This window comes from Anser anser, assembly GCF_964211835.1.
Source record: "Anser anser genome assembly, chromosome: Z".
Lineage (NCBI taxonomy): Eukaryota > Metazoa > Chordata > Aves > Anseriformes > Anatidae > Anser > Anser anser.
In genome coordinates, this window is record NC_139723.1 from 43153326 (window position 1) to 43179251 (window position 25926).

The 25926-nt window shown below is 42.7% G+C and overlaps 1 protein-coding gene and 1 long non-coding RNA gene across 3 annotated transcripts in view; one reads left to right on the top strand and one right to left on the bottom strand.

Moving 5' to 3' along the window:
* Positions 1-22788, bottom strand: part of DAPK1 (death associated protein kinase 1) — an 89647-nt gene extending 66859 nt beyond the window's left edge. The window contains exons 1-3 of one of the 2 annotated variants that reach the window (XM_083818796.1): positions 22281-22419; positions 16102-16170; positions 15268-15459 (exon numbers count right to left, since the gene is read on the bottom strand). In XM_083818796.1, the coding sequence (XP_083674922.1) occupies positions 15268-15383 (116 nt within the window). In that variant the 5' untranslated portion in view covers positions 15384-15459; positions 16102-16170; positions 22281-22419. Of the gene's footprint in view, positions 1-15267; positions 15460-16101; positions 16171-22280; positions 22430-22656 lie in introns of those variants that run through there. The other variant, XM_083818797.1, reaches the window with a different exon arrangement.
* Positions 22789-22925: 137 nt separating this feature from the next.
* On the top strand, positions 22926-24779 carry LOC310890158. The gene is made up of 3 exons (XR_014577077.1): positions 22926-23212; positions 24091-24192; positions 24293-24779. It is a non-coding gene; the product is annotated as an uncharacterized lncRNA (long non-coding RNA).
* The last annotated feature ends 1147 nt before the right edge of the window (positions 24780-25926 follow it).

Here is a 25926-nt window from a genome sequence, read left to right on the forward strand (position 1 = left end):
GAAAGACTGGGGATTGCTGTAAGCAATATATACATACCTTCGTAACAAAAGCACATTCTACACTTAATGCATATCAGCAGTGAGAATAAATACAACCAACAGAGTCTCAAATCCGTATCAGCATTACTGAAAAGAGTCGTTTCCTAAAATTCAGCTTCTGTGCCAAAACAGTCTTTTTCTAAGCTTGGTTCGGAGTAGCAGTATGACAGGAGATTTGTCATTCAAAACAGCTGTGTATTTGTAATCACTAACGTTGCACTGAAAAAGTTTCACTTTCTACAGTAATTCAGCCAGTCTACAAAAGACTCGCACGCATTGATTCCAGCTGCCAGTGCTGCAGCCCGTTTTACTCAGATTGAGTTAGACGTCTGAACAAAATTGCAGGCACAGGGACATCAGCATAACAACCACTCCAAGCTGCAAATGAAATCCTTTGCTTCCTCCATTACAGAGGCTGAGCAAAGTAGTGCACAAACAACGTGAATCATTTTAGATATGACGGTCTTCATCGCAGGACATTTTTGTAGATTTTTCCACTGCAGAACTTGAGGCCTTGTTCCACCCCTTCCCCCAACTTAATATATTATGGATATGCTATATTACAGCAGAGGTAAAAACAAGTGGGATAACTTGAGGACGCTTTGTTAGCTGTCTCAACACAGCTCCAAAGTAAAGCACTCCTCTTGACATTTTTGGAAGGGAACAAAGGACTTCATTTTCAACTATGTGTCAGAGCTCTCTTTGAAAGCTTTAGCCAGACATTTCTGTACATGGTACTCTAATAAAAAAAAATTTGCTGATTAAAAGTGATAATTTGCCTTATCGAAAGTGTTCTAGTTACTACTTACTTTTGCATGCTGAAATAAATAACAAGCAACCCTGAAGTATTTCACTTCACAAACCACAGCTGGCTTTGATCTTTGATTTTCTAGATGCAGACTTTTCAAGAAAACACCTGAAATATTAAACAGCACTCATTCCTGAAATGTTCATGTGCTCATTGCCTTCTTAACTAATGTGGTACTCCCTGAGGAGACAGACAGAAACAACTCAAGCTCTAGTAGCGCAAGCAAAAGTTGTAACTAATTTTCCCTGCATTTTTGTTACAAATCCGGTTCCCCGAAGCATTTCATTTAGCCTCGAGAACATAAATTCCATTTATGCATTTCCTTCCTTTTTATTCTGTCATAAGGAAGCATTCACCTGCATGAGTTACATCTACTTGACACGTAACCTGAAGCAAGGCTCCTCTTATCCAGGTCTACCACAGTCTTTCACAGAAGCAAGAATCTCACATAAAAACTGTTATATGAAATTACTATGTGCTTCTCAGCAGCTTTCTGCACGTACCTCCTGTAAAAATGTTAGCCTGCCTTTTTTTATTTATTTATTCCCCCCCCCCCCCAAAACACCAGCCACCGGCTTTTCAGTTCAATACAAATTGTCTCAGGGAGGCCAGCACAATGCGCTCTCCCCGCAGCGTCATGCTTCATTTTGTTCTTTTTCATGTTAAAGTGTCAGATAAAGAAGAATTGTTCTGGCTGGCGGTTCCTCACAGCTCGCTTTGCACGGAGAGAAGAAGTCAGAGGAGAATCACAAGGGCGCCAGAGACCAGTAGGCCCGTGCACTGCCACACCGGACCTTCCAGAAGAATGGGATGAAGAACAACTTCTCATCATCCTTTTACATTTCGGGGAAAGGGGGACGGTCTCTAGTGCTACATATTCTGACGGCATGGTGAGATAATGAGCTTGCATTTCCAACCCACCTCATTTCCTAGCATTCCTCACCCTGCCGTGAGCCTCTGCCACGGCCGGCACAACCACCGGCTGCCTTCCCCTCCGGCTCACGGTGCAGGGGTACCGCCGGTGCTCAGCAACTCAGCAGAAGTGTCTGGCCATATCTGCTGCTCCGCCGAGCACGCGCCAGCCTCTGCTCTCGTGCTGCCTGGGGACTCGGCTGCAAGCGGCTTGGAGGAGAAGTGCCTCACACAGCTTCAGAAAGGACAGCGTTTGCACGCCACCAACATTTTGGATGTGCCATCCTCTCACCCCAGGAAGACAGTTTTCTTAGGAAAACCTGCACGATGCATCCAGTGTGACCAGCCACGAGCAACCATAGGCGGTACAGAGCTCAGCAGTGACAATGAAGCAACAGAAGCTGCCTGTGGTCTCGGCAGCGTGTCCGGAAAAGGTGGTGGCACACAAGTTTGCATCTGCAGAGTAGCAGCCATGTGTCAGTTTCCCTTTCCTCCCAAGCTCTGTATTTTTCTCATACTCACAACAACTGCTGCGGCCTCACACTTTCATCACGGCTGAATGCTGGGTACTTGCTAGAAGGAACAGGAGTTTTTAAACAGCTCAAAAAAGGATTGCCAGAAGTGGAAAAATGTGAGGTCACCAAATACAAGACAGCTCCCTTCATATTCCCTGGAGTGACACCACTGAAATTTCCCTAGCAATTAGTGAGTTTGCACAGGTGTTACTCCAAGTGTAACCTTAAGACAGCCTAGCTGGCGGAAACACAGCTGAAGTGATAGCTCGCTGGTGATGACAGACAAAAAGAACACAGCTCAGCTGCCATAACGCACAACAGCTTCTGCAGGGTTGGCAGTCAAAAATCAGCTTGAAAATTTGACACGGAAATCTGTGAAAGAGAATATGGGATCCCCAAATATCTTCCAGTTTTAAATGATATAGTTGCACCTTAAAAGTCAAAAAGCTTTTGGATTACTTTTCATTATCTTGGCAACAACAATAACCAAAATAAGCACACCAGCAAGCCTGAGCTGTTTTGGAGCATCTGTTAGACTTGCATTCACTGTCATTCTCAATACACTCACTAGATACGACCTAAGATATCTATCTCTCTTTTTTGAAAGCTTTTTCAAAAAATGGAAATAAAAAAAAAAATACCTTCAGACAAAGTTTACCACAAGCTCTGTCTTGCAGAATGTTTTGAGTAAACAAGTTGAAACCCTGATAGGTGTGTGGGTTTAGGCTTCCACTAGACGGTGAAAAGGTACAGGCATTGCTTTAAGCAGCCAGACACAGCTCTGTCAGGGATGCAGAAACAAATAAACAATCTCCACACTGAGCAAAATCTCCTTCCAATGAGCATCCTCCAAAATCCATGTCCTGTTGGCAGGTGTAACAGTTGTGACGCACTGAGGCACGGAGCAGCAGAGAGAAGTGAGCACAAAAATCATACGCTGTGATTTTCCCCTCCAAAAGATCACTTCTAAACTTCCATTATTTCGTTATAGGATTAACTCCAGGATACCATAGAACCCGGCCCAGAAACAAATATTCTATTAAAACAGCTTATATTTAAGTTGCAAAGGGAAGAATGAAGTTACTCTGCAGCTGCCAACAACCCTGCACACAACCATGGCGCAGCGATGCTGAAAGAAGGAGGTTTATCGGAGATGGGAAGGTGATGATAAGATGAAACTAAGTAACAGAATGGCGCGAAATAGCACCCACATGAAGGATGATGAGATCTCTGCTGAGCAGGCTGTAGATACTGTGACTTACACGACCTGAGCACCTAAACACAGCTTTCTTGCAACCACAAGTGCAGGGGGAACTGGAGTTCAACTGAACATACAGGACACTGCCCTCTTCCAAAGATGCTGTAAAAAACAAAACAAAACAAAACACACTACCATGCCCAACATCTAGAAATAATTGTGCTTTTTCTGGCCTTAAATCACATAATTCTTCATGCTGTAATGCTGAAACTCTTTTCCCCATCTGCCACACAACTAGCAGATGCAACAAACTTCATCAGGACAACACAAAAAAGGTCAACAGGACCTCAAGAAGTGAGAACAGGGAAGATAATAGCTTTGTAATCCTAAAGACCTGCTCCAAAGTTAATGTGTGGCCTATGCAGGCTGTAAGCATCTGAAGCAAACTGGGAGAGCACCTAAAAATTATCTTAAAAATCTGCACTACGAGTTAGAGTAAGAGAAGACACCTATGCAATTTATTATCGATACATAATTTTTTCTCCTCACAGTTTTCCCAAAATAGTATTTTTCTAAAATTCATTTAAACTGATTCACGTTAATATCACACAGATTACACACAGGCTTGCTGAGCTGGATTGCTAGCACAGTTGCAGTGTAAGGCACTGCAGGACAGCTCTCCTCTGAAACACCTCCTGTCTCAAAGTGCAACTGGGTTGACAAAGCCTGTGCACACCCTCACCTACCCGCCTGTATTATCAACCACTTTTCCTGTTGTCACACCTCTTCTCCAACTGATTTCACAAAGTCAGAATTTACTTCTAGCCGTTAGTGCTGAATGACTCAGTTTAAATACAAACAAACAAAAGAAATGTTCACACAAGTCATGGAGGAAAAGTGCTACTGCACGTCCTAGCACCCAAATGGCAATGGGCTGAGATTTTTCAAGCCCATGCTGCCCTGTATCCTGCAACCTGGCTTGGAAGATGGTATCCTAGGAGAAGCAGGGAAGATCTCAGAAAAATAGGCAGACTAGAGCACAAATACATGAGATTGTTTTTAACTTTATTTATACTACTTTCCTTTAAACAAGAAAAGGTTGTTTGGCAACACTTAGGGCATTCTCATTTTCTGCTCCCTCAGATTTCATTTGTGATAGCTTAAGCTCTATCTGAAGTCTGCTTCTTAGCCTGCCATATACCAATCTCTGGCATTAGCCAAAGAAATCACGGAGGAAATACATTTTTGGAGATGTCACATGAGAACCTGTTTTTTTGTTGTTGTTTGCTTGCTTGTTTTTGGCTTCTCAGCAACAAGTAGCTATTCACCACAACTTTCTGAAGTTTCAATTCCTTTAAGTTGTTCTACTGAGAACAAAGATGTCATGCAACATGGTGTAACCAAGGAGAGATTTAGTGCCACTTACGTGGGGCTCAGTCAAAAACTCCAGTACTTTTCCACGGTGCTGTTCTCCCAACTACAGAGAATCGATTACCATGAAGTTAAGAAACAAAACTGAATGAAATTCTAGCTAGTTCACTATATTTGGGATACTATTCTCAAAGCATCAGATTTTCTATCTAACTGCCCTATATAAAATCAAATGTCAGAAATTTTTCCCTGTAGTTTATTTCCTCCCTGAATTATGAAGTAGAGAGGACAGACTTGAAAGGATCAACACTTCAATACACTAATTTGCCAGCAGTAGCACCAAATCACCTGTTAAAAAGTGCAAAGCCATGACCAAATGTTTCACTGCTGGCAATCTACACCGAAAATCCGCTAAGAACAAACAAGAGGTCTATACTGTGATTGCTGCAGAGGCCCTTTCAAGCGATCAGAATGGTCAAAAACCAAAACTGTCCTTGTAATCTAAAATGCAGTACAAAACATAATTATTTGCCATATGCTCCTTTACCACTTGGTCTTTCCACCCTGGAAAGGTACTGGTGTGCAGTTCGGTTGCTTGAGAATTTTGGCTAGAAGGTTTGTGTTGATGACAGTGAGATTGTACACAGGACTGACTTTGGTGTCTCCAAAGAAAAAAGAAAAGAGATTAATTCAACTTTTTTTTTCATTATGAGCAGATCAAAAGGTCATGTCATAGTCCTATCACTAAAAGAGTTCTTCATTCAGGTTTAGAATAACCTCCTCTAAACTAAAATGCAGAAAACTGCACATCATAAACACCCAAAAGAGAGCTTAAAAACAACACAGCTACTGCAGATAGGAGGGAACACCCAGTGAGACATCGTAAAAGCACTTGAAAGTGAGATTTACAGCAATACTTTTTTCAACATCTTCCTACCCTATCTAAGCATATGTAAAAAGACAGCGACCACACCATCTTCAGAATAGAAAAAAGCTACATTAGCTACATGAAGTTAATAAAGCTTCATTAACTCAAGTTAGAGAAATTAAACTGTCCTTCACAGTTAATTTGCATAAGCAAGATAAATATTAATGATTAGCAATGTTAATTAAGACCAATGTAATAACTGACTGGAAGACATCTTCTGGTACTAGTGATCCCACCTTCACTGTTGTTTTGTGACCTCGCTTTAGCAAGCGGTCACAGGTTTCTGTAATCTCCAGTGAAAGCAGGTATGATTGCATAAATAAAAACAAAATTTCTGATTCACAAAGTATCAAGCTGAGCTTGTTATCACAGAATACATCTTTGAGGCAGATAACACAGTCAGGATGTTGGACAAAGGCTAAGAGCTCATCGTATAAAGAAAGAAGATGCCTTTAGACCAAGACTTACACTATTTCCAGCCTTTCTTAACTGTGAACGTCCTGAAAATTTTCAACTGCTGGCCAGTTCTTCAGTTATTAAAAACAGCATGGTGCATTTTGACACAGAGGTAGATTCGAGGAAAAAAAGAAATACAACAGGCAGCAGGAAGCGAGTACCCTGCTGAGGCTGAAGAGCTGGTAAAGTGGAAAGGACAAAAAGCAGATGTAAACAGACACAACAAACACCCAAGCCAGGCCATATGGCAGTGATGTGTTGGTTTTGAAGGCATATAGAAACAACTGAGCCTCAATACAAGTGAGAAGAAAGAAATGGAAGAATACCGGGTAGGTAAGCGAGCTGAACGAAGCCACAGATACAAACAAGCTGTCAAATGTATTTAATAACCCCATCTGAGCTTTGCAGAGACCACCCAGCCTCTCTTTGCAACCTTGGGACACGGGGACTTTGCTTTGCTCTGCCAGATCACCCCGTCGGGCAAAGGCACGGCCACGGGCACTTCGCCGACCTGCTCTCGCCGCAGCGTAAGGCCACCTGGTGCTTCTTCTGATAAATGCCCACCCGAAGGATGGCCTCCATTCTCACCTCAAGAAGCATCATGTTGCAAACCTTGCATTCTTCCAGAGAGTGGTTCAGCCCTGATGGTAGCCAGGGAACTGTTTCAATAAGATGCCACTTTTTCTCTAAGTCATTAGAGCTTGTCATCCTTCAGAATGTATTAAAACACGCTATTGCATGAATACTGTTAAAAACAACATTACTTGGTGGGATTAAAAACAGTGTGTTTTAATGAGAGCTTAAAATGCTTTTAAAACTTCTTAACTTCACAAAACGAACACAAGAATTGGGTGAAGGAAAAGTCCTTTATTATTAGATCTTTTTACGCAGCTGACTAAACGCAGGACCTCTCAAAACATACCAATTACAATACAGTCTATGTGAAGTGTAAAAATGGAAGAAAACACATGCACAGAAAACCAAATACCGTACATCCTGTACGTCCACAAAAACAGACACACGAAGTCTCATTCCTCTCCCACTCCCCCCTTGTTTTTAAGATAAAAGCAACCAAGTTCCCTCACATATAAATCCTCATTTACCTCTACCTGGCATTATTGGCTGGGTAAACTTGTTTGGGATATCACACAATCATAGAATCATAGAATATCCTGAGTTGGAAGGGACCCTTAAGGATCATCAAGTCCAACTCTTGATACCGCACAGGTCTACCCAAAAGTTCAGACCATGTGACTAAGTGCACAGTCCAATCTCTTCTTAAATTCAGACAGGCTCGGTGCAGTGACCACTTCCCTGGGGAGCCTGTTGCAGTGTGCGACCACCCTCTCTGTGAAGAACCCCCTCCTGATGTCGAGCCTAAATTTCCCCTGCCTCAGCTTAACCCCGTTCCCGCGGGTCCTGTCACTGGTGTTAATGGAGAAAAGGTCTCCTGCCTCTCGACACCCCCTCACGAGGAAGTTGTAGACTGTGATGAGGTCTCCCCTCAGCCTCCTCTTCTCCAGGCTGAACAGGCCCAGTGACCTCAGCCGTTCCTCGTACGTCTTCCCCTCCAGGCCTTTCACCATCTTCGTAGCCCTCCTCTGTACACTCTCCAACAGTTTCATGTCCTTTTTATACTGTGGTGCCCAGAACTGCAGACAGTACTCGAGGTGAGGCCGCACCAGCGCAGAGTAGAGCGGGACAATCACCTCCCTTGACCTACTAGCGATGCCGTGCTTGATGCACCCCAGGACACGGTTGGCCCTCCTGGCCGCCAGGGCACATAAGACAGGACTTCATAGAAATATAAAGACTTAAGTTTATTTAGGCACACTTAACTTTATTTCAAATGAACAACATACTTTAAATTTTTGGTTCTTTATTAATGTTGGCTTAAGCTAGCAAATGGAAGGTGCAGACAAGTTTTAAGAACGCATTTTGGATTCTACTAGGAGAGCACCCATGCCAAAAAAAAATAAAAAAACAAAACAAAGAAGAAACAATTACTCCAATAACAAAGCTGAGCAACAGCTTTGGTCACGCTTCTCCTATCAGGTACTTGCTTAACGCTCTCATCAGTGCTCCAGCAAGATACGGGCTGTACCGGCAAATGCCTCGGCTACAAATAACAGTCTCCCGCTCATCACTGCAGCACTTAACAGAGCCCTCTATTCCAAAGAGGTACACTTAAAGCTGACAGAGTTGCCTATCAAAACAAGGAGAGACTGCACCTCTCCCCGCAAGACCTATAGTGCAGCCCCTTTGTTTTTGGCCATGCCTCTCAGAGATGTTCAGCCCCCACAGCTTCTACTCACATTATGTAGCAGATGAAATGTAGGTTCCCCACCTTTGCCCCAAAGAGGACTGATGGGTGTACGGTGGAAGATCTTGGGCCGTAAAACTGTACTGTATCAATCACAGATCAAATGAACTGCACAGAAGCAATGATGTTTATTTCATAAGTTGCCCTTTACATCACACAGCACGCAGTACAAGTGACATGAAAGGGCAAGCAGTCACATTATTTTCCTAATATATATATTTTTAAGTTACAAAAAGAAAAAGAGGTAATTTAAAGAGGGACAGCTAATGCTGGAACTAACATAAAAAATATCAATTAACAGTAACTTATTTTGCGTTCCTATTTTCAGCTGAAAGTGACAGTTTTCCTTCTTCCCCCAGTCACAGGGGCAATATGACAGCACCAAGATACTACCCAGTGCTACCACAGAAGAGCCTAAATGTCAGCAGAAGGTGCACGAAGACACAGAAGTCTCCTGCAGCTGCACAACTGGTCCTCCAGGAAAAGATAAAAAATGAATATCTCACAATAAATTCAGCTAATGAATCTGACCACAGCTAGGAAACACAAATGATTATTCCTTGTACAGTACTTTTCAGACTACTAACAGTCGTCAAAAATTTCACACCTGACACAAAATGTTGCTTATTAATGTGGATTTTAATGTCACTGCGCTGCTCTGTAGACCAGAAAAACACCTGTTTTCGAATTCACACAACACTCACACCTAAGTCTAAGGAAGATCATGCAGGAACTCACGCCCAGGTATTTTTCATTTGGGTGGGAAAGGAAAGCAGATATTCACAATACAATCGGGTGCCAATTCAAGGGCTTCTGTCTCTGTTTGAAGCGCCTTGCAGCATGAAGGATAAGGGTTTTCAAGCAGAAAAGGTGGCACTGTCAATGGCGTTTTAGACAATGAACAAAAAAGAAAAGCGAGATCTTGCAGCTGCTAAATCCTCCACAGACAGCTCCAGCACACAGCCCTCCCATCAATGTGGTCTTATTCTTTCAAAAGAGCACATGACTTTAAAGAAATTATGACCACAGGGTTGGTGGACAAAATATGGGATTTCTCCATGATCATACTCTACTAAGCAATTAGGTCAAGCCGTGCTCTTTAAAATTTGTTTAATGCAGCTGAAAGTCAAGGAAAGAAAGCATGTTAGGATGGAAAGTAGGTAGAAAAGGAACAGAAAGATTTACTTTAACTCTCAAGCACTCACAAAGCCCTTGCCAGAAAGAGGAGTTGCACTGTTGCTAGAACTTTTTAGTGCATAAAAGGAACATTCTTGGCACTGAAAAACTGGCATCTGTGTACAAATAGAGAAAGTGTTTTCCAAGGTCCAAGCTACACAAAGAAACAAAAAGAAACTCCTTTACATCAATCTGTTCACAAGTACTGCCTTGATCATTCTAAATTATACTTTTGTCAATGGATTAAAGTGGCTTAGTAGGCAGGTAAATAAGTACATTTTTGCTGTTGTTATTCATCAGAACAAAGAGATATTGCATAGTGTTGTGGAGTTCTGTGACGTTGGTATTTAAAACAGATTCCCTTCCACGAGCAGAAATTCTGATGTCAGATTTTTTTTTTCTATTCACATTTGGGTTTTGGAATGCAAATGTGAATGAATAAAGTACTCTGGGTCTGCGCTGGCAGCAGATGTTTGGAAGAGGAGGTGCACTGAAAGAGCAAGAAGCATTACTGAAGGTCTGATGCTTCTGCCCCGTTGGAAACTCATAAATTACTGCAGATACAAAACAAAGAGGTACTGAAAACTTTACTGATTGCTAAGAAGCTCATTGAACTACTTAAGTTTGAAAGTAGCCAATTAAAGACTAAACTCTTTCCTGCTTTTTACAGTTAGAATAGGTGTGTTCGAGGCATACACCAGACAGGCGCAGACAAAACCTTCCGTGTTTCCTGTGTGCATATAAACAATTCAACTCCGTCTTCTTTTTCATATTATCTATCCAGCATTCACTCATACAATCTGGATAACACCAGACATGCATGCTTGTCACTGTGCCTGCAGACGAGACAAGTAATGCAAGTTATCAACGTCACTGAAACTTTATATATGAGACTGAGAAAGTGCTCTGATGCAGTTTTTCTGCTCTCTGATCCAATTGTTGCATAGGCAGGAATAGCAGTTGCAACATTATCAGGGGAAAAAAAAAAACAAAAAACAAACAAAACATATCAGGTTGATGGATATGCCTTTGTAAGCACAAGCACATTTATCACACTGTCTTTATCATTCTTTTAAAGCTTGAGGGTGGTAAACACAAAACAAAAGGTGCCATATGTGAAGTCCTTAACGTAAGCACTTTATTTAGTGATTACCACACTCCAGAATGGAAAGAGCTAGGTATTCTTATATCTTAGATGCCCAAGCAAGGACTCAAGAAAATGCTTCAGCTAGAAGTCTACTCAAAGATATGGTGGTTTAAAATACCGATGTAAGTCCATGCCTAGATGTACCGCTATCTACTGTATAAGCTGGGGGAATACGTATGGCTGTACAACTTCCAAGCCAGCTGGACGCCTGCCATTTCATAATAATGATGCTTGTGCTGGAGCTTGCTGGAATACATTTGGTCTGAATATATGTACATCTGCTAAAACCTTTTCAGAAACGATCTTATCATATGAAAAAAAGAGTACTCACACTTGTAAACAGTTCAAGTAATAGCTACATCTCTAATGGAAACGAAAAAGCCAGAAAAAAAGGTGGGAAGATGCAAAATGCAGAGATTTTAAAAAAATATATTAATAAAAAACCGCTATGCTTACTGTCATTTACAGTAATAAAAAGGAGTTTGCAAGTACGAGTACTTACAGGATCAATGCCTAAGTACACAGCCATATAAATAAAGAACATAATATACTGTGCCAGTACTTAATGCCAGAGTTTAATGCTTCTATTGTTCTTTAGGACTGGTCTTTTCATGAAATTTTAAACCAGCTCAGAAATTAACATTAACTCACATTAGCCTTGATAAATGTTAAAGGATGTATCTGAAACATACCTGGCTATGAATTAAACACAAGAGCTCAGTCGTAAGTTGCTCAAGAATTCTTCAACCAGGATTCTGTGGTGCATATTAAAGCATACAAGCAGAAACATGATATTGGTGATGCTAAGCAAGGAATATTGTTGATGCAATTTTTTAAACAGAGAAGGTTATGTTTTCTGCTTTGCTTCTCTTCTATAGCAAAGGGTTCTGAAGCTTGTCTGAAGTGTGGGCTTGTCCAGCCGCTCAGGTAAGAAGGGTCTAACAATAATGCTTATCAGATCTCAGTTATACCACTCACTCCTTCATTGCAATGAGCAGCTTCCCTTTATTTCACCATTTCTGAACCTCCCTGTTTTATGACATATTACTTATGACCTTATTGAACAGTAATAAGGTGTCCCTAGAAAGTATATCTATGCAGATTTTGACTCTGGAGGGTATCTATACTGAATGGCCACACACAAAAAACACAAACACACAGCAACATTTGCAGCACAGCAGCACCTGTTAGATAATGGTGCTAACTTAAGAAAATGTTTTTTCATTATCTTTGTAAAAAAGATTTACTACAATGACACGGTGTTGTTGATCATTCAACGAACACTTGCTAGAAATAAAGTAATCACTGCAAACAGAAGTGAAGATGGACTGCAAAGCTCCCAAACTGCTTACAAATCTGTTTTCCCCCAAAAATGATACAGTTTACAGATACGGTATGGACTTCACATTTTAATACTTGCCATTGAACATGAAGAATTGCTTTAAGATCCAATGTTTTACTAACCTTTCATTATCAGAGAACAAAAAGCACAGAACCAAAAGCTTATATACCCCACAGAAGATGTCACAATTATTTTTGCTTGAAAAAAATAATCTGTCCTTGAAGGGATGAAAGACACAGACTCCTGATGGCTCTTGAACAGAAGGCCTTTATTGCCCTTTTTTCTCTACTACATATACTTTCCCTGTAACCCCACGCGCTGTCCATGCGCCCAAATCGGTCATACAATTGGTTAGAGACCCTCAGACATGCACCTTGAGCCAGCCAGCAACCAGCCACTGTGCAAAGCTCATCTTTAACACTGCAGCCAAGTTCATTTATCTCGACCTTGCTGAAGTTTTTGTTTCTAACACTTACTTCTTCATTATCTCTAATTCAGGGACGTGTGAAACAGCGCAAAGCCACCTGCGAATTCCTTTCCCACATGTCCTCCCACTTCAGTTATTAATTTTATGCTAGCTAGATATACAAGAAACTCACCAAGCAATACAATCAATAAACACATCCTTCATTGATGTGTTTCAAGAAGATCTGCAGTGGTGAACATATTGCTTATCCTTGACTGAAGCAAGCTTTTAGGAAGACACCAAAACCTGGTATTACTGAAACTGCAAACAAAGCATAGTCTGTGCCACATACTCAAACCTCATACCAAGTGCCTTAGTAACTGTCCGTATATATTACAGTTTTACGAGCTGCTATTTACAGCCAAGTAATTGTCTGCTTCCCTAGCTCTTTAGTCTTTATTTACATCTGCTCACTCTCACAGATGAGCTGCAGCACTTAGGAATTTAGAACATTTAGAAAAAATATATACTGCAAATTGCCCCCTCTGACCTCGGTGCAAAGGAAGGCTTGTCTGGCTGCCCTACAGCTGCCACAACGGGAAACCATACCCGGGCCGTGCAGCCGGGGCCCTCGTTAACAGGGCTAATCAGCAGCCAGGCCTTGCCTCCCAGCGCAGCGCTTCCACAGGGCCACCCGACGCATATAGAGGCTCTCTCACCTTTCTGGCCCCATGCTCCCCTGACTGTGCTCCCCAATGCTCATCGTGCCTCATCAGAGGCTGGCACCTCTGCTTGCCCAGTGGGCAAGGATGGGGACAGGGATGGTCGTCCTCCGTGGCCTCCCGTCAGGCTGGTCTGGCTACACGGCAGTGCTGACCGACCACGAGCCACCTGACAGCAGCGTGCTCTCCCCAGAAGAAAAGGTAACATAAAGGCTTCTTTCTGCGGGGACAAAAGGGGCCAGAAATGGACCAGCTCTGTAAGATACGATCTGGAATGGTTTGTTCCCCAGTTAGCGTTGTAACTAGCAACAAAAGCGGAAAAGGCGATCCTTCTTTTAGGCAGGAATGCTTAGTAAATAGCATCAGAAGGCCCTTTCAAACAGAAAACGATGAGAAAAACTGAGACATAAGGGACTAAGCTGTTCCCTGACGTGCTTTCCTTTCCCAGGGAATCAACAGCAACTCTGTGCAGATGGCCCAGCTCAGGCAGTTAAGGAAATACTGCCAGGAAGATAATATACCAAAAACATCCTAGCTCCCATAACAAAACGCTCAAAGCCTATGCCTGCAGAATAGAAAACAACCAACGTGGGAGACAAGGTGCAGATGTGATCCGAGAGACGCCAATTTATTATCTTTATTGGGACATTTGGCTCCTATTTCATTTAACAAAGGAATCTGTCAGCACGATGAAAGAAAGGTATCAAAAGAAAGGTAAAATTTACTTCCAACCAAGTCTTCCACGTACTTGGTTTTGTTAGGAAGTAATAAGCTACCAGCTTTGTTGATGGAGCTACTGGAAGTGCTGGCTTCTTGGCCAAGAACTTGTTAGGCCCAAGTGAAATACCCACCACATTATTCCCCTCTGTGGAGAAAAAACTCCACACCTCTAAATCTCCATTAAACTTGGCAAAATAATTAAGCTGTAAACCGTGCCAGAACAAAATACAATGTAATCAAGCAACATAAATGTTAGCTGCACCAAGTGATACCTACATAACTAGGCAAAGTAAGTGCTGTATGAAGGCGTGTGCCCCACTGAGCACAGAATCTCACAATTTTAAGTTTTAAGCACTGGCTTTCTTCTTCTCATTTAGAAACACAGGACTGCGAGGGATCACCTCAGCGATGAAGTCCAATCCTGTTAAGCTGCAGACAGCCCTGCAGAAGTCAGCGAGACTACAAATTTCAGCAGACAAAGAATAGAAGAAAGGCACTATCACACTTCCCTGTAATCACAGGTCTGTTAATGTCACCACAGACTCCAGAAAATGAACACCCTTTATTCTCTCTCCTCTAAAAGCAGCAACTTCAAAATACCACAGTTTCAACAGACTGTGTGACCTGCAGTAAAAAGGCTCTCCTGATCCCCAGCCACACAGGCATGTTCGTGAGCAAAGCACCCTCACTGAGCACCTCCAGGGGCACATGCTGCCCCACACCCCAAGCCTTAGCAAGGGACTACTTATATTTAAGATAAAACTGAGGAAAGGGACAAGAGGCCCAGAAGCCAATTCACATACCAGACAGAACGAAGGGCTTCCTCGGGTAACTGGCAAGAACTTATTAACAATACTAATTGCTCTCTAATAAAGATACTGTGAAAATCAAGTATTTATACTACACCACTCCAGTTAAAGGCAGACTTAGCATTTGGTTGAAGCAAGAAATGTGCAGACAGCACGATTCTACCCACAGCAGAGTGTTTTTTTTTTTCCCCCCTTTCCAATAGCTCATTCCCTTGAATAGTTCAGCAATGAGTTCAGTAAAACTTTACCTGTCAATCAGGTTGTAAGCACAGTTATAATTTACACTGACTGCAAACTCTTCCGAGCCGTGGATATACCCGCCTACATCTGCGATCACCCAGTGAGAGCTAGTTTTCTTTCAGTTAAGTACAGGCAACGTGCTCTAAGCATCCTACCAAACAAACAGCCTCGCATCTGCAGGCAGACGATTCTGGGAGAGAATTGCTCTCTTCGAAAGCAGCATACCACTGCCCTGCAAGGTCCGTGCTGGTGGTGGAAAATGTGTGCACATGGTCTGGGTAACCGCGTAGCGATGCTTCCTCCTCAGCAGTCTTGCATCCTCAAGCAGCAGTTGTCATTTGTCACATCTGGTTATGTAATCAGGAGGGAATAAGGGGAAAGGGATTAAAACATTAAAAAAAGCATAACGCTGCAGACCATTGCACGGATTGCAAAACACACCATAAAACAGTGTGGCACTTTATAGCAATCCTAAGCTGTGTGAACTGTTCTGGGTGAAAAGCACCTCTGACAAATCATTCTCCCTGACATCAATGTGTACTATGACAAAAGTAAGTAAAATGCCAACACACTTTAAATACAGTAGGTCAACATCCTCAATGTCAACTATAATGTGCCTAGTAACTTTGAAAGAGAGATTTACAACTGTCTTAAGATACCCACAATGACCAAATTTTTATCAGCCTCCTCCTTCCCCAGGACAGTGCCATGGTAAACCTTCCATTAATTTAACAAAGTTCAACCTTAAAACAATTTAGGTTCTCTCTTCTTTTAGCTTTCTTTCAAAGAAAAAAAACAAAGATCACTCTCCTGGGGGCCAGCAGCCCTTGAATTTCCAGCCTGCTCATTTACCTGTGAATATTTTAAGTGTAAATATAATTTATAACTTTTAAGTTCAAAAGTTTCTTCACTTTTCATTCTTCCAGCATACTTAAAAAATAAATAAAAGTCACACCCTTCCATGCCTCATGGTGCAAGGTTAAACATACCAAAGTCTTCAGTCCGCTCTCAAAAAAGCCTTCTTCCCACAGCTTCACCATCCCAGCTTTTCTTCTTCACTTTAAAATAGAACAGCAACAATCTCTTTGAAACACAGTGATCAGAACTGCAGAGTACACGTAAAGGAGGACACAGCCACATACTGCACAATTAAATAGATCGACACGGGCTCCTACAGTCCATCTGATATGAGATTTTTCCCTAACTGCGCTAAAAATGACAGGAATGTCACCCAGTAGCTGACTGACACATGCCGGCTTCACTCTTGCTGTATCAGCCCCATGTGCTGAGATTTCAGAGCAAAATTCATCCTTGGCACAGGGTTTTGTACCCTGTTCCACTAAGTTTCACACTATTTATGTTACTCCAATATGTATTTTATAATGAAGATATATGCAAGGAAACATTTGGGGCTTCAGGATCTTTAGACTTACGCTTTCTTTGTCCACCCTCCTTTCAGCTTCCACCTAGCTCTGCCATAAGCCAGTGGTGGTTAAGATCTACTAAGCTGGTGATGAATACTTTTCAGGTTTTTTGGACACCCATCTTCCTGCAGCAGGGTCAAAACGCAGTTCAAGACAGTCTTAGTTGAGAAAGGACTCCTGTACAAGCCACTACCACCCAGGAAACAGAAACTAGTAAACCACTGCTTTAACTGACATTTTTTCCTCCTGAATATAAAACTGCGCCAACAAGTTGTGTGGGTTCACTGCAGAATTAATGAAGCCAGTCAAAAACAGAAGGACACCTGGTCATTAGGACCAGCTGTGGTTCTAACAGGAAATATGTAATTTCCTCTTAAAACTGATATGCCTTTGAATGTGTTACCAATTTTAACAACTGTTTGGCACGGTTACTCCACAACTTCAGTAGTCTCCATCGCTCTCCTTATTTACAGCTTCGCTTCCTGGTTGCCAGCTTATGTTCTTCTGCCTTTGTACCACGGTTCTTTATCTCTGTCCTTCCTATGTATTTAACTCGAGGAAGGATTTATAGAGGCAATCACACGGCCTTGTAGGCTGAGACTTCACAGGGCTTTCACCTGATCTGAGCATGGACTGCTGCCATAAATTAGATAAGGTGGTTTTTTTCCCCCTTTTTACAGCATCGCCGCATCAAAGAAACATGCAGAAACATGCGACAGAGAAAGTGATACTACTCCTTTCAGCCACCATCAGCACGGCCCGAGCCTGGCGTACTGCTCTCGTGAAAATGCAGCCTCAGCCTCTCTTCCTAAGCCAAACGTGCCAAATTCTGTTCAGTACACACAGTTCTAGCAAAGGAAGTGACACGCCTGAACATCTGTAAAGGCAGATAATGGGGAAGGAAAAAAAAAAATCCATCAAAAAGGACAAACCAGCAAAGCCCCGAAAGAACTGATGAAAGTTTAAGCACACGCCTAACGCACCAGTTCTGGGGCCAACTGCACCTCACTGAGCCTAGGTAGAAGAGAAATCAAAGACCAATGTTCTTTATCTACTTCCTGATGGGTTTAAATTTACAAAAGTTTATGCGTTTAAAATGAAGGCACAATAATCAGCAAGCCATATTCTTACTACACACAGTTTTAAAAGGCCTATAAACCAGGCATTTTTCTCCTCCAGACAGAGAAATAAACTAAGAAGAATCAAGCAGTTATACCAAAAAAGTAACTGCAGTTTGTGCTTTTCAGGCAGAAACACTGCTCAATGCATGTTAAAAGGCAATAGCTGTCACTGGTGGTACTGTGCGGTGGCAGTCTATGCAATCAGCAGCTTGCAGTTTATTATGCATTTCCAAAAAAAAAAAAAAAAAAAGGTTCCCCCCAGAACCCTAACAAATACCAGGGCCAGGACTGGCTTCGCTTGGTGTCTTCAAAGCAAGTGCAGAATTACCAGGTGCTCCTCTGAGAGCTGACAAGGCTGATACAACATCTCTGTGATTCACAAACAGCACTGAAAGGGCTCTTTGCTGTAACCTGAACACCACTTCTGGGTCTCCAGAGGAACAGCACAGCCAGCCAACCACCCAGGTTTCCCACTCGAGGAGCAGCTCTGTGGCCAACATGTTCAGGGTTCTTTCCCAGGTCCCTGCCCCTGAAAGACTCCTACCGCCCACTCAGTTCACAGTAATTAATCACCAAGTATTGCTGCAAATTGCATACACGTAGTTACAGAAGCCGTGAATTCCACACTTGCATTATTTATTGCAGAGCCTATATGAGGGACTCAGGAAACAGCGCTACTGTGGTTTTCACATCATGCATCTTCAGTATTTGTCCATTTTGTCTCTGTACAAAAATGAAGGTTAATAAATGCCTTTTTAACGGAGCACATTGAGTTGAGGTTACAGTAAGATTATCCAACAAAAGAGAAATTGAAAGTTTCCATGTGGTGCAGTTAAATTTTTGACCCAAGGTATAACACTTTGAGCCATACCAGGCCATCCTTCCCGCTGCTCCTTCCCTCCCCCCCAGCCCTTTGTAGGACTTCCTAATCTGATAAATAGTTGGAAAAAATGCTACACTACAACATTATTGAAAAGACAGTTGCCAGGGGTTTTTAACTTAGCCATTCTGAAGAGAAGTATCACCTCAAAGGAATTTCACATGCTGTAGATCTTGTAATGGAACTTGACAATACGTACACCATTTTTGCACATCAGCTTGTTAGTATGACTAGTTTGGGCTCTCAAGCCTGAAAAGCACCATGAAGGTCAAATTCTAGCTGTCATCCAAGCATTTCTTTGTCCCACGTTTTTCCTTTCCTCCCAACACAGTGAGATGCAGTTACAGTTATGGTGTATGATAGATGAGATGCTGCCTTTGCAGCTCTAAGAAGCAGCATTTCTGAAAACTGATAGATGAATAACCAAAAATATATATATATTCTGCCTACGTATTCACTGCTTACTACAGAAATCAGATCTCATACAACCCAGAAAAAAGATTTCTCTTCTAACCAAAGATTCAAAGGTAAAGGAACATTTTTCAGCTTGTAAGTATACATTTGAACAACTGCCTATTTTCTCGTCAGCACCTTCAGCATGTTACCCTGTGCATTTTCCATTGCAACTGATAAAGAGATTAGACAGACACCTTAGACAAGAGTAAAAAGCAGTAAGCTAACCCTGGTAACTTCTCTGTTCAGTGAGCTACCAAACAGAAACACACTGATTTCCAGAACTGCTGACATCCATCATAGTTTTTAATTCAACATCAGTGGAAAGTGTATCCCTAGTGAGTACAACAGGTCCAAATAAACTCAGAGTTTAAAACTGCTAGATACCTCTTCCTGTTTTTTGCATCAACAGGGATCTCCTATTAATAAACAGCAAGCCACAGTGCAATGCAAATACCATTCTTCAACTGCAAAACATTACTTCAGCTATCTGCAGCTCTTTTAGAAAATACTTGAAAGTTTAAAGAAAAAAAAAAAAGAGGACTGGTGGTGGTGTTTAAGACCATGAACTAAATCGCTCGTCTGGGTACCTCTTCCTATAATTTAGCAATGCATCTTTTCTCATAGTACTATAACAACTCCCAGGTAAGACTAACCACAGAAGGGTTAAAAAAAAAAATCATTTTCATTAGTTTGATCTGGTTTCAAGGTCTTTTATGTTCACCATGGTGAGGTTTTCAATGCTGATGTACTTTAATTCCTGTCTTTTGGGCAAACTGAAGTAAAGGCACTGCACCAGGGTATTTAAAATGCACAGTCACACAGCTCGCAACTGCAGAAAGAATTAAAATGAACGGAACAGCTTTTGTAAATTTGTTGCTGTTTCATGATAATCTCTACCCCAGCAGGAACAGAATCTCCATCACCCTTTGAAATGCCATGGTTAGATGGTTAGTTAACACATCTGTAATTAAAGTGCACACCTGAACAATGCAGTGATATGTTTCACTAAATTTGTCAGACGCGAAACAAGAAGTACATAACACAACATGCACAGTGATTAAGAGCACAGTCTCCATATATGTTTCATCCTAAAGATGACATTTGATCTGTAAGTGTTGAGACTTTTGGTACAAAAAGCTTAAGATGACAAAAGAGGTAAACCTACCCCAACAACAGAAATGTGTCGGAACAAATCACGTACAGATAAGACCAAAAAAAAATGATCCTACAAGTATTCATAACACCTTTTTTCCTATTTTCCACGGGAATAAATCAAAACAAACCAAAGAATGGAAAAACACTCAAAAACACTTTGGCAAAAGATTTTTACTGTTTATTACTTCTTCTGCAACAGCACTGTGAAATATCATAAAACCGGAAAGTGCATTTTTTTCAGCTCATTGTCCTTTCTCCTAGTTTCAAACATCCCCAGGTTTTGTGTAAGCAATTTTTAAACCTCCTTTACTAGTTTCACTGAGAAATTTAATTTACGCAATCCATTTATTTTCTTCAAGTGACTTTTGCTAGAATAGGAAATCTACTTTTTATTCTAGTTACTGCCAGGGGTATCATAAGGTAATACAGATATATAAATATTTTACAAAGGAAAACAGTGCAGAAGATTAAAATTTCAAAGTAACTGCATCTTCACTGAGCTTTCTCAAAAGGCAGGTTGTCCTAGGAACTTCAGGATCCATTCATGCAAATACCCTTTGGTGAAAAAACTCTTATCTGTTCATTTATTCACCTTGTTTGTTCCATGACTGATGCTAAGTACAAGGAAACAAAGGAATTCATCTATTATAAGGGGAGAAAATAGGTTGATTTAGCAAAATGGAACCTTTCATCACAGCTTAGCTGAAGCCTTAAATCAAGATTCAGGTTCCCAAATAAACCCAAGAAATTTTAAAGTCAAAGGTGTTTTTAATATTCACTTGCTTCCTGAGTTTTAAGCCTCAGGCTTGACATTTGCAAGTACATTTATATGCAAATGTAAAGGTGAGAAACCTAAGGGGGAAAGGAGGAATGGAAAGAAATGGGATTTACAAGAGTATTTCAAGCAGCCAGAGAAACCTAAGTTCAAAAATATGTTAAAAGCACCACTGAACTAAGCCACTCAACGACTATGCTGAGATTTGCTTACTCTTTTGATTTTATGGCAACAACTTGCAGTGAAATAATCAGTCTTTTCCAAAATGATGCTGAAGTAAAATCTTTGGCCCTTTTATGTTAAAGCAACACCCTGCCACTTTGTTATGTTTTATTGTCCATAGGTATTTTCTCACAACAGCCAATAAAAATGGATTAAGTTCTTAGTTATGCTTACTTTTTTCCAAGGAAAAAAAAAACAAGACTAGAGTGTAACTAATTAATTTAAGTTCTTTAAAAATATATATAGGTTTAGACTGCATGCCAAAGTTATACAGTTAAAATGAATAAAAAGCACACAACCTCAGCCTTTTTTTTTTGTAAGCCATGTACCGTCATTCAGTGTTTGCACTTCTCTGTATGTCAAAAATGAAATTCCTCATCTTCAGTGCTGTGTTCTGGAGCTAACATGCTATTTCCCAAGCGTGGCTGTGTGGAAAAAGCCCCGTACCTTTAAATGCTGCCTATGCAATTGTCCTTAGGGAAATTATTCTATTTCATACATGGGTACTGGGGACCAAGCACTGTGCTGACACTTTCTCTTTAAAATACATACAAGAGATGTTACATAAACCTTGGCACTTTCTTAACTAGCAGGCTGACGCTGCCTTCTCTGTGAAGAGCCCTAAGAAAAATAAAAATGGCAATTTGTAATTCTGTCTTTATTTTACGAAGTAAATCACGTATCAATGCCTGTAACCACAGGCATAGTGACAGTTGTATTACTACAGAAACCTAAAACTGGATTCTAGAACACTTTACATGATCTTGCCAAAAAAAAAGGGTGTGGAATGAAGAATTTTGCGTGCCCAAGTAAGATATTTAACATACACAGCTGAAATCTGGGGTTCAGCACGGTAACGTGCCTTCCTAACACAATACCCATTGAATTAATGTAAGCTGTCCAGCACAGCGTGTCATTCCAGATGTATGTAAAGCATACCCAGAACGATACGTTAAAGCAGAAGCACACACTATAGATTATTATTATTTTTTTTTGGGGGGGGGGGGCTTTCTTACGGTTTAATGCCGGTACCGGGCGCGGAGGCCCCGCCGCCAGCAGCCTCCGCCCGGGCTCCCCCGGGGCCACGCCGGGACGGCCGCTGGCACCACGCGAAGTTGTCCCGGCCCGCACCCACCTGCCCAGGTCCTCGCCCGTCTCGTAGTGCTCCTCCAGGTTCTCCTGCCTGAACACCGTCATGGTAGCCGCCCGCACGCCGCCGCCGCCACCAGCCTCAGCCTCTGCTCCGCGTCCTCATCACCAGAGCCGCCGGGGCCGCCCCGCGCCCTAAGGACGACCGCGGAGGTGAACGCCCGCCCCCGGCCGCACCTCCCCCGGCCGCACCGCCCCCGCCGCCCGCGTCCCCCGCCCCTTCGCCCGCACGGAGCCGCGGGACCTCCGGGCGGCCCCGCACCGGACCTGCAGCGAGCCGAGGCGAGGCGAGGCAGGGCGGGGCGGATCCCGGGATCCGCCTCCCCGCTGCCCGCCCGGCAGCGGCGGCAGCGACCTCTCACCTCGCTCCTTCCCCCGGTGCCTGCCCCGCTGCCGGTGCCGGTCCCGCTCAGCACCCTTCAAGGCGGCGACAGCGCCGGGGCCGCTGCCGCCCGGCACAGGCACCGCACAGGGGCGCCGCCGCACGGCCAGTGGCAAGGCGCCACCGCCCCGCCCCCCGCCGCTCCCCCGCACGGCCCGGCCCGGCCCGGCCCGGCCCGGCATGGAGCGGACCCGAGGGGGCGCCGCCATTTTACGAGGCCGCAGCCCCTCGGGGTCCCGCGGCACCGCGAGGCACGGCTCGGGCCGGCGGGGCGTCGCCCCTCGGGTCTGCTGCTGGCCGGTGGTGTTTCCTGCTGAGGAGACGTTGTACTAGCACCTTAGTCCTGTGCCGAGCTGGAACTCGGCTGTTCACCTTTATGTGCACACACACACACGCATACATATAAAATATACACTTGCTCATTTTTCCCCTCAGTTCACGCTCAGCCCCCAGAGAGCGTGTGATGCCGGGCTGCTGAACAGCTTTTAACTCCCATCTGAACTCAGATCTCTCTGGCAGAGCACTGCTCATCGAAGGTGAGGAAAAGTTCATGCGGTTTTACACTTTCTCGATTTAGCACTTGAGAGAGCCCGGCCTTCTCCAAGTACAGGACCAGAGCTACAGGAGCTCTGAAATTTTCTGAGTGAGTCACAGCATGACCTTGGGCGAGCGTTAAAAATTCCTGTGGCTCCATTGATGTCAGCCATAAAATGAAGGGAGCACGATTCAGCGGATCGCTGGATGCAAAGATACATAAAGGTGTCCTCAGAGTCGGCAGCGTGGTGACTTCTCCGGTGGAAGAACAACCAGAACTGTGTGCCCCCACTACTTCATTTATTGCCAGACATGCAGGAGTAGGATGCTCTGCCTTGCCGTCAACCCATCTTCCGTGTATTTATCTCTAATAGGTTTTCAAAGTCATGACTCCCACATGTTGCATTTTTAACACAGCTCAAGGTTTTTAACAAGTAATTGGTGATGGTTCAGAAGTTCACTTTGGTTTCAGGGATTCTTCCTCTGATCAAAATGAGGAGAATCACTGGAGCCAGCCAATGAATTTTTTGGCAACTGACCTTCACGTTTTTCCCTTCTGGGAATTTTTTGTGGTGGTCGTGGGCTCGTACAAGACTAACACCCATGGTAGCTTGTATGTATTCTTCAGTACAAGCACTAGTCAAATACACAGTTCAATTGCTTCAATTGAAGCGATTGAAATTTCAGTATTGATTCAAGCAAGCATGCATTGGAATCAATACACTATTCTTGAGATAACTACCAAGATGCACAGGATCAACAGAAAAAAATATGAATTACTTGCAATGTTTATCTTTCTCCTTTCATTTAACAACTATATATTACTCCTGTTGCCTGCCCTTCTAGGTCTCTGATCCCTGAATTCTGTTTCTCTGTTCAGGTCTCTCAGTTATGGAAAGAGAGTCGAGTTTGAGTCCAGCTGTGGCAGGAACATCACAAGTCACCGTGTCATGTGCATCAGGAGGAGGCACGTTCCACACAAGTAAGGACGGCCACGGCAGCAGGCTTGTGCTGTAGTAGGTACAGGTGCAAAAGGAGATGTTTTCATGTAATGTGAAGCACCACTTTCCTGTTTTTTTTAGAGAAATACTCAACAGGTTGTGCTTGGTACAGACTGCTTTGAAAGGGTGTGTGTGGTCCTGGTGGGATTCATCTTGCAGTCTCGGAACCCTTAATCCAGATGAAAGCCAGCCCAATTGCTGTACTTTCAAAATGCTGATGAACTTCCTTGAGAGAGGTATTGGACTGCACATGTACTAAATGGGAAAAAATAATTTTAAATTGCTGACAAAAGTAATTAAGCAATTGTGAAAGCAGTTTATGCTTTCAGGTTAAATAGCACATTGGATGAAATCCAACCCCAATAAACTTAATAGCAAAACCTCCCTGATTTCATGGTTCTGTGATTTCAGGCTAATGTATATTTTTTGTTTGTTGTAACATAACAGAAGTAACAAAGTAACCCCTTGCATACAGTGTTGTAAATCAGGAGTAATACTGATTTCAGTACGATTACTTCAGTATGAAAGAGGATCAGGTGTGAGACTAATAACAATAAATGTGTTTTTGAAGGACTGGATTGTGTCTACCAGGTTAATATGTCAATGGTTCACATATATTTTGCGGTGTAGAAAAACAAGTGTTCTTTCTCTCAATAAATACTACAAAGAATTCAAACTTGTAGAAAGCATCCCTATCTCCAAGCAATGTTCGGTGAAGTGAAAGCTATAATATTTCTGCAGGTCAAGTGATTTATAGCACCTTTCAGCCACTTTTGAACTGAATCTACGCACCCATTTCAACATTTCTACAGATAAGGGAGCATATTAAGTGTATTGCTGTATGATAAATGTTTTCAAGATTAGAGCCTGGTCTGTTTCTGTCATCCAGGTAAGATGTCTTTCCTAATAATGTAAGACACTAATTACAGTAAAAAAATACAAATTACTTAGGTGGGCTATTATTTCTTTTGCATATTGTTTTCTTTTTAAGAGATCATCGTTTATTTCTGACATAATTATAAAAGCAATTTCCTGGGTGATAAGTGATGTTCTCTGCAGATTCATAGGTTTTCCAAAGCTAATTTCATTTCTCACAAAGCACACTACCTACAGCCCCTGCTATTCTGCATCCATCAGTAACACCAGGGATGACATGGGAATGGAAGGGTGAACATTAGCATTAAAGAGCCTCTCAGCTCTGGTAAACCCTGTTATAAATTACTCTTTTAGCCAGAAAGAATTAGCTTATTGAGTAAGCGATCAGCAAGCAAAACAGCGCTGGGCGGCCTGGGAGTCCATGCTCCTCCAAACGGCCCGCACCCCCCCATCCCTTTTCACAGTCCTTATATCACCGAGTTCTTCCGGGGTTACGTAGCCCCCCATCCTGCTACTGCGGCTGCATCGACTGTTGCTAGGGGGTCGTCTCTGGTCCCTCTGGTGGTCGCACGGATGAAGGCCGTAGTCTTCCTCCGCTTGGTACGTGATGTTTTCCCTCCGTAGCCGGTCATGCTGTTTTGTCTTCAGATAGGACAGGTGGGTTATCAATTTTGCAGTTATAGTATTTACACAAAGTTCTCTCAACTATCCGCCCGAGACAGCAACAGACAGGGAGCCTCAAGGTCCTTACAGCCACCTGGCGACTCCCTTTGTTCCTTCTTACTATAGCCATGGGAAATAATGAACAAACATGCCTCATACACCACAAACCCAAAGCG